At 38.4% G+C, this 14,915-nt stretch overlaps 1 protein-coding gene across 1 annotated transcript; it reads left to right on the forward strand.

Annotated features, from left to right (window-relative positions):
• The first annotated feature begins 13,118 nt into the window (after positions 1-13,118).
• On the forward strand, positions 13,119-14,178 carry LOC101352419 (olfactory receptor 10S1-like). The gene is given in 2 exon segments (XM_012559248.1): positions 13,119-13,135; positions 13,218-14,178. Coding segments are annotated over 2 exon segments (978 nt in total).
• The last annotated feature ends 737 nt before the right edge of the window (positions 14,179-14,915 follow it).

Genomic DNA, 14,915 nt, shown 5'->3' on the forward strand with positions numbered 1-14,915 from the left:
AAGAAAAAATAAGGACAACGCTAGGAGCCCTTATACATGGCATAAACACAATACGAACCATAAGTAACAATGCACAAGCACCAGAAGAGAGACTAGATAACTGGGAGCTCCTAAAAGTCAAACACTTATGCTCATCCAAAGAACTCACCAAAAGAGTAAAAAGACAACCTATAGACTGGGAAAAAAAATTTGGCTATGACAAATCCGGTCAGTGTCTAATCTCTAAAATCTACAAGTTACTGGAAAACCTCAACAACAAAAAGAGGAATAATGGAATTAAAAAATGGGCAAAGGATATGAACAGGCACTTTGCCAAAGAAGATATTCAGGTGACTAACAGACATATGAAATGCTCACGATCATTAGCCATTAGAGAAATGCAGATGAAAACTACAATGAGGTATCATCTCACCCTAAAAAGGGTAGCATTAACCCAAAAAACAGAAAATAATAAATGCTAGAGAGGTTTTGGAAAGACTGGAATACTTATACACTGTTGGTGGGAATGTAAAATGATACAACCACTTGGGAAATCAATTTGGCGCTTCCTTAAAAAGCTAGAAATTGAAGTACCATATGATCCAGTTATCCTGTCCCTTGGAATATATCCTAGAGAAATAAGAGTCGTCACACGAATAGATATATGCACACCCGTGTTCACTGCAGCACTGTTCTCTATAGCAAAAACATGGAAACAACCTAGGTGCCCATCAATGGAAGAATGGATAAACCAGTCATGGTATATCCACAGAATGAAATACTAAGCAACGATAAAGAACAACGATGAAGTCGTGAAACATCTTATAACGTGGAGGAAGCTGGAGGTCATTATGCTGAGTGAATTTAGTCAGTCACAGAAGTACAAATATTGCCTAAGACCACTATTATAAGAACTCAAGAAAAGGTTTAAACACAGAAGAAAACATCCTTTGATGGTTACGATGGTGGCGAGGGAAGGTGAGGGTTATTTACTAAGTAGATAGTAGATAAGAATTATCTTAGGTGAAGGGAAAGACAGTACACACTACAAGGGAAGTCAGCACAACTGGGCTAAACCAAAGCTAAGAACTTTCCTGAATAAAATCAAACACTTTTAGGGTCAGAATAGCAGGGATGGGGGGTCTGGGGACCATGCTTTCAGGGGACTTCTAGGTCAATTGGCATAACAAACTTGTTAAGAAAATATTCTGCATCCTACTTTGGTGAGTGGTGTCTCGGGTCTTAAAAGCTTGCAAGCGGCCATCTAAGATGCATCACGTGGTCCCAACCACCTGGAGTAAAGGAGAATGAAGACCACCAAAGACACAATGAAAGTATTAGCCCAAGAGACAGAAAAGGCCACATAAACCAGAGAGTTCATCAGCCTGAGACCAGAAGAACTAGATGGTGTTTGGCTACCACCAATGACCGCCCTGACAGGGAACACAACAGAGAGTCCCAAATCGAGCAGGAGAAAGGTGGAGTGCAGAACTCAAATTCTAGTAAGAAAACCAGATTTAATGTCTGACTGAGAGTGGAGGGACCCTGGAAAGCACAGCTCCTGGATTCTCTATCAGCCCAGAACTAAAAGAATTTCTGAGGCCAACTCTTCAGACAGGGATTGGACTGGACTGTAGGACATAAAGGGATACTCGTGAGGAGTGTGCCTCTTAGCTCAGGTAGATACAAGAGACTAAAGGGGCAACTTCTGTCCAGACGTGAGATGGGAAGGCAGAGAGGGTTAGGAACCGGTTGAATGGACATGGGGAATCAGGGGTGGAAAGGAGGAGTGTGCTGTCACAGTATGGGGGAGCAATTAGAGTCACATAACAATGTATGTATAAATTTTTGTATGGGAAAAAATTATATATATATATATATATATATATAGTAGCCATGTTTCCCAATCAATAAAGATAAACAGTAAAAAAAAAAAATATTATAGCCAAGAAAGCCCTATAGAACTCAGATCTACTCTATAACACACGGGATCACAATGAGTTGGAATCGACTCAACAACAATGGGTTTGGGTTTTTTTTTAATTTAATGTGTGTAAAGTGGTATCTCATTTTGGTTTTTATTTGCATTTCTCTATTGACTAAAGGTTGGCAGTTCGAATCTACCCAGCTGCACCACAGAAGAAAGCCTTGGTGATCAACCTCTGTAAAATCACAGCCATTTAAAACCCTATACAATGCAGTGCTCCTCTGCCACACATGGGATCACCATGAGTAGGAATCAGTTCACTGGCAATGGGTTTGGTTTTGATTTAATGACTACTGATGTTGACAATATTTTAACGTGCTTATATGCCATTTGTATATCTTATTTGGTGAAATGTCTATTCAAATCTTTGCCCATTTTTAACTGGATTATTTGACTTCTTATTACTGTATTGTAAGAATTCTTTATAAATCCTGGATACAAGTACTTTACTGAATATAAGATTTGAAAATATTTTCTCCCAGACTGGTTTTTGTATTTTAAATGCAAAACTGTTTGGAATCAGCATTGCAACATTTTGAATATAACCTTATCTGAATATTACACTCAACTTCAGGTTAGTGATGCTTGACCTAAGAGAAAAATCCAGAAAATAAGAGAAAAATATAAAGTTAGAAGACACAGCAGTGTGACAAAACATAAGAAAGACAGAACCAGATGTTAGTACACCCAGTCTAATTTATTTTTTGGGATTTCAAGATTATTACCATTTCTAAAGTCAGCACAGAGGAATTGCTTTTTTCCTACCAACATGGGTTTTTAAAATAAGTAGTGCCTCAGTTATCTAGTGCTGCTGTAACAGAAATACCAAAAGTGGATGACTTTAACAAACAGAGCTTTATTCTCTCACAATTTAGGGAGCTAGAAGTCTGAATTCAGGGCACCAGCTCCCAGGGAATGCTTTCTCTCTATGTCAATTCTGTGGGAAAGTCCTTGTCATCAATCTTCCCCTGGTCTAGGAGCTCTTCAATGCAGGGACTCCAGGTCCAAAGACACGTTCTACTCCTGGCACTTCTTGCTTGGTGGTAATGAGGTCCCACTCCTCTCTACTCACTTCTCTCTTTTATATCTCAAAAGAGATTTACTCAAGATACAACCTAATCCTGTAGATTGAGTCCTGTCTCATTAACATAACTGTTTCTAATTCTGCCTCATTAATGTCATAGAAGTTAGGATTTACAACACATAGGATAATGACATCAGATCACAAAATGGTGGACAATCACACAATACTGGGAATCTTGGCCTAGTCAAGTTGACACATATTTTGGGGAGACACAATTCAACCCATAACAGGTAGCTTGGTTAAATGGTTACACAACAGAATAGAAGGTATGACTGAAAAACTATTTCTCACTGCACCCCTCCTAAGCACTGTCTATATGCTTACCTTTACTCAAATAACACATTGTATTGACTACTGTAGACTTATACTAAGTTTTGAAATCAGGAAGTGTACTTTGTCCAGCTGTACTCTTGTGGTGGTTAATGTTATGTTTCAACTTGGGTAGGCAATGATTCCCAGTATTGTGTAATTTTCCTCTATTTTGTGATCTGATGTAATTTTCCTCCATTTTGTGATATTGTATAATTATCCTCTACTTTGTGTGTTGTAAATCCTAAACCTCTATATGTTAATGAGGCAGGATCAGTGTGGGGTGTATCTTGAACCACACCTTTACTAAAGAGAGTGACTCAAGTCACAACCTTACTCAAGTCAGACTCTTACTTAAATCATGCCCTTACACAAGTCACCATCTTACTCAATTCACACCCTTACTCAAGTAACTGATGTAAAGGGAGCTTTCTTGAGGGTGTGACCTTCATCTGATACATATGGATGCTCTGGCAAAGCTCTCTCTTGCTCTGGATCCTGCATATGGCTCATTATCATGAGACCTCCAGTTCTTGGGACTTGAGCCAGCAGCCCACAGCCTGTTCTGCCAGTTCTGGGATTCTCCAGCCTCCAAAGCCTGTGGTATGACTTGCCATTTTGAGATTCATCAGTCCCTGCAACCACATGAGTCAGGGGAAGCTTCTAGTCCAACACCTGACCCATGGATTTGGGACTTGCCAGGCTCCACAACCACATGAGCCATTGCTTTGAGATAAATCATAATATATATCATTGGTTTTTATATATTTCACTGATTTTGCTTCTCGACAGAACCCAGTCTAAAGACATTTGGTACTGCAAGTGGTTCTACATAAACAAAATTGTAAGGATGAGTTTTCTAAATTGGTTCTCAAATCTGGCTAGCCTTAAAGGCACAGATGACTCTACCTCCATCGGTAAAGATGGCACTGCTAATTCATGGCATGAGGTGGCAATAGAAATAGGCAAAATATCAGATATTTGTGAGAAACAAGATTCTGGGTAGTGCATATTGGATACTTTTCTACAATTTTGTCAGAATGAGAAATATAAGTAAGCTTGATGGTTGGTCCTACGTTCACTAGACGAAGTGGTGAAAGAAAAAGATGAGATCAGGGCTTCAGAGTCACAGCTCAAGTGCCACATAAAAGACGTGAAAGTAGCCAATTATGCCCTGAAAGTCTTATTTCTTGTATCAACAGAGCTGATATTGCCAAAAATCAAACCTAGAGTCTTATCATAAATGTGGCTGAATTACAACACCAATTTAAGTCCCAACTTCGAATGATGTCTGAAGTTCAAGGGAGGACATTGATTGGGAAGAAATGGGACCCTGAAACTTGTGATAGGGACACCCCTTCCTACTTGGCTCAAGTCTGTAAACTGCTGAAATCTGTCCACTCCAGGTGACCCTACTGATATTTGAAATACTGGAGGCAAACTTCCAGAAACATAGCAACACACAAGCCACCACAGACAACACACAAGCCACCTCTAAACTTGCTGCAATCCTTGTAATCATAAAGTGATTTTTCCCTTCACAGAAAATGTTAGTTCATTAAATGTTTGTTTATTATCTTTACTTTCTTTTTTTATTCTTCAGTATATGCTTGTGTAAACAGAAAATTTCCAAAATGGAGAAACTCATGTCACACGTAAGAATGATGGGGCCAACTTGCATTCCCAGGAAGCAAAAGGTCAGGATGTAAACTATTTGTTCATGGGAAGAATGTTTCAAGATGTAAACAATATGTTCCTGGGAAAAATGTGTTCATGACTCCCATGATGTATAACCTAACCATCTGGTCATTCACCCAGGGGGTACTTTCACTCCTTCTTACACAAATGGCTGACATTTACATTTCAAAGAACTTCAAGCTGAAGCTGATCTTATCTATAATCAATCATTTACCCCCTACCTTTCTTTTGTTCTCTATGTATATAGACCTCTCTCTCTGCTTGAACTGCGGAGTGCTTTGTATTTTTACTTAGCACTATGCAGATCAAGCTGTATTATTCCTCAATAAAATTCTTTTTCTTTCACTCCTAACAGAGTGCAGGATTTTCTTCTTTGACATTTCTGGTGTCAGAAGCAGGATTTGAAGGTGCATTATCTTTGACGATCCATGAGGCATCCAGACTTGAGCATGGTACCTGCTGAGTTGTTTGGGCTCTATGCTTCCGTGTCTTCTCAGGAATTGTTTAAGATTTAAAAAAAAAAAAAAAAACTCTCAAATTCAATCTCTCTCCTTTACATTGATAGCTCTTTAAGTTTTATTGTGGATTTGTTTTGGTTCTTTCAAGTAAAATTTATTTTATGTTTTTTTTTTTTTGTTACTGTTATTATAAAATGCCATGTCTAAAGGAGATTTGTAGCAACCTTCTGGGACTCCTGCTCACTACAGGAACCAAGTGTTATGGTCTCTTATTGTGCATGTTCTTGTCTGTATAATCATAGTCAAGACAGTTTGGAAAATCAGTGGCCACTTTGAGGTTCTTCTTATCTCTTTAAGTTGCTTTTCTGCACAGTAATATAGAGAACCAACACTCCCAGATTAAACAGTCCCAGTGGGATGCCTGTTTTGATTGATATATTAAGGTCTCTAAGAAACATCAAGACAGTAAAACTGTTTCTCTGCGGGACACTATCTCTAAGTTTACTAAGCAGAATAAAGAATTGCAATGTCAAACTTCAGATAATACTGCTCCCCTGCTGGTTGCTCCAACCTCTTCTGTTTCACTTGTACCTCTTTATATCCCTCTTTGCCCTCCTACTCTTCTGATAACAATTTATCTGAACTCCCTTTCCTTCCCTCCCCCCCAAAAAATGCTTCATCATATACACCTTCAACTCAAATAAACCTTTGCTTGAAATGCCCTTTAAAATTCACTCCACAAGTGATGCTGAGGATTTCTCTCATACCACTTTCACCCTGAGCTGGATTCATTCCAAATTGCACCAGAAGATCAAGAGGCCATAGTTTAGTTAAAAGGGGCTTTAATGAACACGTCTGCTCTAGGTTTTCCTAATTACCACATAGATTTTTCCTCATTTATACATGAAGTGTCTGGAAATGCTTTAGCCATACTAACTCAAAAACATGGAATACAGCAGAGACCTGTAAGCTATTATAGCCTACAACTCCCTGCCTTAGGGCTATGGCTGCTACTGATAAACTAGTGGAAATCACAGCAGATGTGGTCATGGGAAATTTTTTAGATGTCTATGTGCCACATATTGTGTCTGCTTTACTTAATTCTGCCTTGACAGAACATACTTCTGCCAGCAGGCTCATCTCCTATGAAGTTCTCCTCCTGAATACATATCAAATTAGACTATATTCCATGGCCTGTTTAAATCCATCTACTCTCTCCCTGTAACTAATGAAAACAACTATTCTACACATGATTTCCTAGACTTGACTGTGCATCTTTTAACCCTTTAAAAAGACTTACAAGAGACCCCTTTAACTAATCTTGATTTAGTTTTGTTGTGGATAGTTCCTGCCTAAAAAGTAATCTTGCTAGTCCTCACTATTAAGTTCTACTGAAGTCCTTGAGAGTCAGGCTCTCTCTGAAGCTACTTTAGCTCAACAAGCTGAATTAATTGCCCTCACTAGAGCTTGTAGAATTACTTCAAGAAAATATTTTAGTATTTTTTTGGATAGCAGATATTGTTTTGGAACTGTATATGATTTTTGCATGTTATGGAAACAAAGAGGCTTTTTGACATCTTCTGGAAATTCCGTTTTAAAAAAAGGAGCTTTAGTAGTGGACCTTCCAGACACTCTATTCCTCTCCTTTGAAACTATTGTGATAAAAACACAAGCTCACCAATGAAAATGAGTACCCCAAACTGAAGAAATTAGAAGAAATATTCTTGTTGATATGGCAGCCAAATATATAAACTACCTCTCAAGTTATTTCTGCAATTATAAAGAAAGGGACACCCAAAATTTGTCTATTGATCCCTCCAACCTTCATGAATTAAGTGTAGAAAAATTTTAAAACACTAACAATTAGCCCATTGTAGTAGACAAAATTAAAGCATGGAAAAAGACTGTTACCAAGACCCTGCCACTAAATTATGAACTAGTCCTAGTAATAAAACTGTCTTACTAAATTTCCTGCATGTTTCTATGATGCAAGTCTTACACGAAGGTTCCCACATGGGACAAGATAAGATCACTGAGACCTTAACAAAATATTGGTGGGTAAAACTTTTCAAAGCTGCTGAACATGTTGCCACTCATTGCCCTAGTTGCCCTCACTACAATCCCAGAAAACACTTTGAAGTTCTACCTGGACAATAACCTTTACCTTCCAGATCTATGCTTGAATTGTCAGCTAAATTTTACTCAGCTTCCACCCTGCAATGGTTATAAACATGTATTAGTAACAATTTGTAGATTTTCACATTGGGTATAAGTCTTCCACTGACATCATGCTTCTGCAGACTTTGTTGCAAAGCAACTCTTTAAAAACATCTTACTTACCTGGAGAGTACCAAGAACTGTTTGTAATGATAGGGGAACTCATTTTACTGCTCAAGTCATTTACGAACTGTGTCGAGTTTTTCCCATTCATCAAAGACTACATCATCCCTATCATCCTCAGTCTTCTGGCCTAGTAGAGAGAACTAACGGAATAAGAAAGACCCAAATAGTCAAGCTTTGTGAAACTTTAAATTTATCCAAGACTAAGGTCCTTCCCTTAGTTCTTTTAAATCTGAGGTCCACACCAATTGGATCTCACAAACTCACCCCCTGTGAAATAATTACTGGGAGTACCATGTAATGGGTCTTCTTCCTTATGTTGCCTACACCAACCCTAATATTCTTCAACCTGAATTACTGAAAGTATTGTCAATCTTTAATCCAATATTCTAAAGGATAGCTTTCACAGGTTAAAGAAGCTTTTGATAAACAGAAACTAGATCACTTAAGTCTGCCTAACATCACCCCAGGAGAATATGTACATTCAAAGAGACAACAGATAAATGACTCATTAGAACCTTGTTGGAAAAGACCATACTTGGTCCTCCTCACCAATCAATGTGCAGCCAAATTGTTGTTAGGTGCCATCAAGTCAACTCCAACTCATAGCATCCCATGTAAAACAGAGTGAAATACTACCTGGCCCTACACCATCCTTGCTATGTCTGAGCCCATTGTTGGAGCCACTGTGTAAAACTGTCTCGTTATGGGTCTTCTTCTTATGTGCTGACCCTCTGCTTTACCAAGTATAATGTCCTTCTCCAGGGACTGTTCTCTCCTGACAACGTGTCCAAAGCATGTAAGATGAAATCTCACCATCCTCCTTTATAAGGAGTATTCTGGTTAAACTCCTTCCAAGACAGATTTGTTCTTTCTTTTGGCACTCCATGGTATATTCAATATTTTTCACCAATACCATAATTCAAAGGCATCAATTCTTCTTAGGTCGTCATTGTCCAGCTTTTGCATGGATATGAGATGATTTAAAATACGATGGCTTGGGTCAGGTGCACCTTAGTCCTCAAAGTGACATATTTGCTTTTTAACACTTTAAAGAGGTCTTTTGCAGGAGATTTGCCCAATGTGATATGTTGTATGATTTCTTGACAGCTGCTTCCATGGGAGTTGATTATGGATCCAGGTAAAATGAAATCCTTGACAAAGTCAGCATTTTCTCCCTTTACCATGATGTTGCTTATTGGTCCAGTTGTGAGGATTTTTGTTTTCTTTATGTTGAAGTGTAATCCATACTGAAAGTTGTAGTCTCTGACACTCATTAGTAAGTGCTTCAATAAGGGAATAAAACCTTGGATTCATTTGTCACAGTTAAAGAAGGCTAAGACTTCTCTTTGGGCTAGTCAACCCACCAGAGAATTGAAAGGGAAATTTAAACTCCCCTGTGGAGCCCCTGTCTCTCAGTGGTCAAAAGTTCAGATGCTAACCAAAAGGTCAGCCATTCAAATCCACCAGCCGCTCCTTGGAAAATCTACGGGGTAGTTCTACTCTGTCCTATAGGGTCGTTATGAGTCAGAATCTACTCGACAGCAACGGATTTGTTTTTATTTCTTTTTTTGGTGGCCAGAAGCAGATTACATCTTAGGCAGACAGCTGATGTCACTATCATGTTAATTTCATGAATGGATTGATAACTTCCTATATCTAGTCTTTGGAATACTTTATAAAGTCAACTCTGAGACATATCCTAGTAAAAATATTATATTTCAAATATAAAGATAAAACCCTTAAGGCCTTCAGGCAAAAAGATCAAATAATTTACAAAGGCAAAATAATTAGACGAGGCATCAGACATTTTAAAACCAACATGTGATACAAATATTTTATATTCAGCCAAGCTGTCCTTCAAAGATCAAGACTATGTGAAAACAATGTTCAACATATATAAAGTTAAGGAATTCTAAATTCATCAGCCAAGGGATAGGTGGTGAACATTTAACGATATATAAATATATAAACGTAAGACTAAAACAAAGGTGGGAGTGAAGGTAGAAAACTAATGTACAAATGTTATGCACTGTTATCAAGTAGAACCAATGCAACTACGAAACAGGAGGAGAAAGAAGAGGCAAAATAGTAAAAGCTCACTTTGTGTAGTCAATAAGTGGACATTAAGATACTGAAAATAGGGAAATAACTAATAAAGCAGAAGTAAAAGTGTAAATTAGATAACAGGGGACCAAGCTAGATAAAAAAGAGCCCTAGTATTGCAAATGGTTAAGGGCTTGGTTGCTAACTGAAGGATTGGCAGTTCGAACCCACCCAGTGGCTCCCCAAGACAAAAACCTGGCTATCTGCTTCCATAAAGATTATAACCAAGAAATTCCCGTGCAGTTCTACTCTGTCACATGGGGTTGCTATGAGTTGAGACCAGTTGGATGGTACCTAACAACAACGCAAACCAGATAAAGATGGCACAAAGCAATATAAGGCATGAAAATCAATGCAAAACTTCTAAAATATTAGCAAATAGAATCCACCAACTCATTAAGAAAATAACACACCATGATCGAGTGGGAAACATATACAGTAAGTGTCACTCAGTAGACTTTCCTTCTTTTGATTGCTATGTTCTTTTATTCAACAGCTTATTGAGGTATAATTTGCATACTATGAAATTTACGTGTCCAAAACGTATAAGTCAAAGATTTTTAGCAAATTTACAGAGTTGCGCAACCATTACTACAACCCAATTTTAGAACATTTCCATCACTTCAGAAAGATTCCTCATGCCCATTTGCAGTCAGTCTCCTTGCCACCCCCCAGCCCTAGGCACTCACTGATCTACTTTCTGTCTTTACAGTTGTTTTTTTTTTTTCTGGACATTTCATAGAAATGGAATTATACAGTGTGCCATCTTTGTGTCTGGCTTTTTTCACTTAGCATAACGTTTTTTGAGTTTCATCCATTTTGTAGACTGTATCAGTATTTTGTTCCTTTTTAATGCTGAATAGTATTTTATTGTATGGCTATACTCATTTTGTTTATCCATTCACCATTTGATGAACATTTGGATTGTTTCCAGGGTTTGGCTATTATGAACATTTCTGATACAAACATTCACAGAAAACTTTTTCTGTGGATATATGTTTTCATTTCTCTTTGGTAGAGTCTTATGAATGGAGCTGCCAGGTAATATGGCAAAGGACAGTTGGTGCAGTGCTTAAGTGCTCAACTGCTAACCAAAAGGTCAGTGGTTCAAACCCACGAGCCACTCCATGGGAGAAAGATGTGGCAGTCTACTTCCATAAAGATTACAGCCTTAGAAACCCTAAGGAGCAGTTCCACTCTGTCCTATAGGGTCACTATGAGTTGGACTCAACTTGATGTCAGTGGATTTAGTTTTTTGGGGTTTTTTTTGGCTTACAGCAAATTAATGTTTAAATTTTTGAAAAACTGGCAAATGGTTTTCCAAAGTGACTGCACCATTTTACATCCCAACTAACAATCTATGAGGGTTTCAGTTTCTCCATATCCAATAACACTTGCTATTGTGTGTTTTAATCATAGTCATTCTAGTGGCTATGAAGAGGGCAATTCTAAAACTAATTGGTTGAAATACAAGATATATATATATATATATATATATATGCAATTGATGTAAAACAATTATATATATTGAACTATCCAACACTGGAACAGGATTTCTTGTGAAATAGGGATTACTCCATTACTAAATTTATTCAAGTAGATGCTGCGTAGCTCTTTGTCAGGAACACCACAAGAGAGACCACTGCATTGAACAATTAAGGTCCTATGCTGTGTGCCCCACTCTATACTAGGTAAAATAACAGTTACTTTAAATGGAACACCAGCGATGACATACCCAATTTAAATTTGAGGAATGGAGGAACAGATAATTTAAGCACCATGCTTCATATCTTTTCAGTAAATGTGTGGTTGACTAGGGATTGAAACATACATTTGTAGGAGTCTAAATAAACTTGCCTCCCTGCTATGTCTACTGCTTTATCTCAGAAGTGTTGATGCAAAACTAGAGATGTTTTTTTCCCTCTGTGGCTCTTAGGAGACATGACATATACACATAGAACAATAAAGCAGTCCAAGGAAGTATGTGCTTAGATAGTTATTCATACATATCAAAATTACTATCAGGTTTCAGTAATAAATACATCAATGCGAGATAAAATATTTATATAGGGACTCCTTTAAAGTTCAAACATAACCATAGAGAATAGATTTCAGGAGGTAGATTAAAAGTATTCCATTAAGGTTCAAAAGTAGAATGTTGTGGTGAAATCAGAGAGAGATTATGGTGAATTGAAGAAAAGAAGAGACAAACTGCATCCCCAGGGAAGAGGAGTTTCTTTAGAGTATTGCAAGAGATAAGATTTTTTTCATTATAATTGCGGCAGTTTACAGATAACTGTGAATAGCAGACTGAGATGCACTTTATGCTTTAGGCAGTGGAGACTAATAAAGCGGAGAAACGAATTACATATGTTGCTTAAAGACTGACAAAGGAGTTGAATGCAGAATCATTTGTTGGATTAGAGGAGTGATTGAGAGATGGGACAGAAAAGACCACTGTGAAAATCTAGGTATAAAATCAACAAAGATAGGGTTAGGTAACATCCATGGTAATTGAAAAGATAACAGAAAAGGCAGTTTAAAGAAAATTTGCACATACTTCAACATCTGATTAGATTTTGGAGATAATAGATGAGAAAAAATCATAGAGAATGCTTCAATTTCAATTCTGGCCTGATGGAAAGTCTCAACAAAAAGGACAGTTTTAAGTGGAAAGTTCCTAAACGGTTAACGAGACAAAGTTTTATAGGACGAGCATGAAATATACTGCACAATTTATCTTGATAATTATTTAGACAACTCTCCAAGGGCTCTTTGTCATACACTTGAGGGTTGTTAGTAGCTGAAATTCCAAAGAACTCCCTCTGGGTGAGGGAAGTGTGGGACTGCCCTGTTTTTGGCTGATGTAATAGGCCCCAAACTCTAGGCAAGGTCCCCAGAAGATAAGAACCTGCCTACCCATATCTGCAGCATGGCAGAACAAATTAGGAGGACAGGGACATCACAATTCTGGAACATATGAAAAAATATATATACCCAAAGACAGAGTGATTTGCAATACTTGCTTATATTGCCATTATTTCGGAGGTACACTTCTCCAAATAATCCTGACAGTCCTTTATGTACTTCATAAATATTGCAGATCTCATATTGAAAAGACTCATGAAGAAGGAATGATAGCTTGGCCCAATGGATAATGATATTTCAAGAGAGGTAAATGCCTATTTATTACATCTGTTGTTATCAGTTTTGCTGCAAGGAGATAACTAACCACTCTGGGTGACAAAACGGCCAGCGAGACAGAGTACCCCAATCAGACTATGGTGAGCTACTTCTTCCTTGAGGGCCTGATGTACACAGCTGAACATCCTTCCCTCTTCTTCCTCCTCTTCCTTCTCATCTATAGCGTCACCATGACTGAGAATCTCCTCAATCTCATAAGGGTGGGCTCGGACTGCCATCTCCGCTCCCCCATGTACCACTTCCTGGGGCACCTCTCCTTCCTGTATGCATGTTTGTCTACAGTGACAATGCCGAAGGTAATGGCAGGTCTTCTGACTCTGTATGGGAAGGTGATCTCCTCTGAGGGCTGTGCTGTCCAGTTTTGCTGCTTCCACTTCCTGGCCAGCACTGAATGCTTCCTGTACACTGTCATGGCCTATGACAGTTACCTGGCTATCTGTCAACCCCTACACTACCCAGTGGCCATGAAGAGGCAAATGTGTGCAGGGCTGGCTGGGATCACTTGGGCCATACGTGTTATACACTCTGCAATCCATACCTCCCTCACCTTCCACCTGCTCTACTATGGACCTCACCACGTTGCCTACTTCTTCTGTGACAAGCCCCCTGTGCTGAAGCTAGCCTGTGCAAACACCACCAACAAAGAGATTATCATGCTTGCCAACATTGGCATTGTGGCTGCAGGCTGTCTGATCCTCATCTTCATATCCTACTTCTTTATTGTGGCCTCTGTGTTGCGGACACACACAGCTGAGGGCTGACAGCGTGCCTTCTCCACATGCACTGCACACCTCACAGTGGTGCTCTTGTACTACATGCCACCTGTGTGTATCTATCTGCAGCCTCGCTCCAGTGGGGCAGGAGCTGGGGCCCCTGCTGTCTTCTACACAATGGTCACTCCAATGCTCAACCCTTTCATTTACACTCTGCTGAACAAAGAGGTGAAGCGAGCTCTGGGAAGGCTTCTGTGCCAAGCCTCCCGGGAGTCTCCAGCAGGCAGCCAAGCCCCCTAACCTTACTGTGACTATCTTATTTGTCTGCTAGAAAAGCAACTATTCACTTATCAAAAGAGGGAGGGAATATCATTCAAGTGGAAATCAGAATAATTGAGTTTCAGCTCAACCACTAACTTTTTTATTCCTTTGGTAAAGTGATGTGCCTCAATGTCTTAATCACAAACTTTATAAAATAAAAGGACTGGATTAAGGGGTGTCTAGAGTATCTCCTAGAGCTCAGAGGTATTTGAAAGACTATTCATATTTTCCTTTGTTTTAGTAATTTTTTTCTTTTTTCTTTTTTATGAAGTAATTTTATTAAATATATAACACATGTAAAGGAATACTGATAAATAAGTTTAAGGTACAAACAATAAAATAAATCTTTGTATAACCGTCACCGAGCTTAAAAAAGAAACCACATTTTTAGGATGATAAAATACAACTTCACGGAAAAAAGTGACTTTCACAAGGTCATTTAAAATGTGTCAGAGCTCAGACTGTAACTCTTTAGCTTATAGGTTTAGCATTCTTTTCACTATCTTTACTTTCCCACTCAAGACAGGATATGACACAGGTCAAACTGAGTGGTAGAAATAACATGGATTTTGGAGTTACTTAGACCTACCGGTATTCTAATCCTGATTCCACCAGTCAATAGATGTAGAATCTTCTGCAAATTTTATAATGCTTCAGTTTCAGTCTCCTGTTTGAAAGTTAGATTAATAATAACTGCTTTGTATGAATGTATGAGA

The sequence above is a fragment of the Trichechus manatus genome, unplaced genomic scaffold, assembly GCF_000243295.1.
Source record: "Trichechus manatus latirostris isolate Lorelei unplaced genomic scaffold, TriManLat1.0 scaffold00227, whole genome shotgun sequence".
Taxonomy (NCBI): Eukaryota; Metazoa; Chordata; class Mammalia; order Sirenia; family Trichechidae; genus Trichechus; species Trichechus manatus.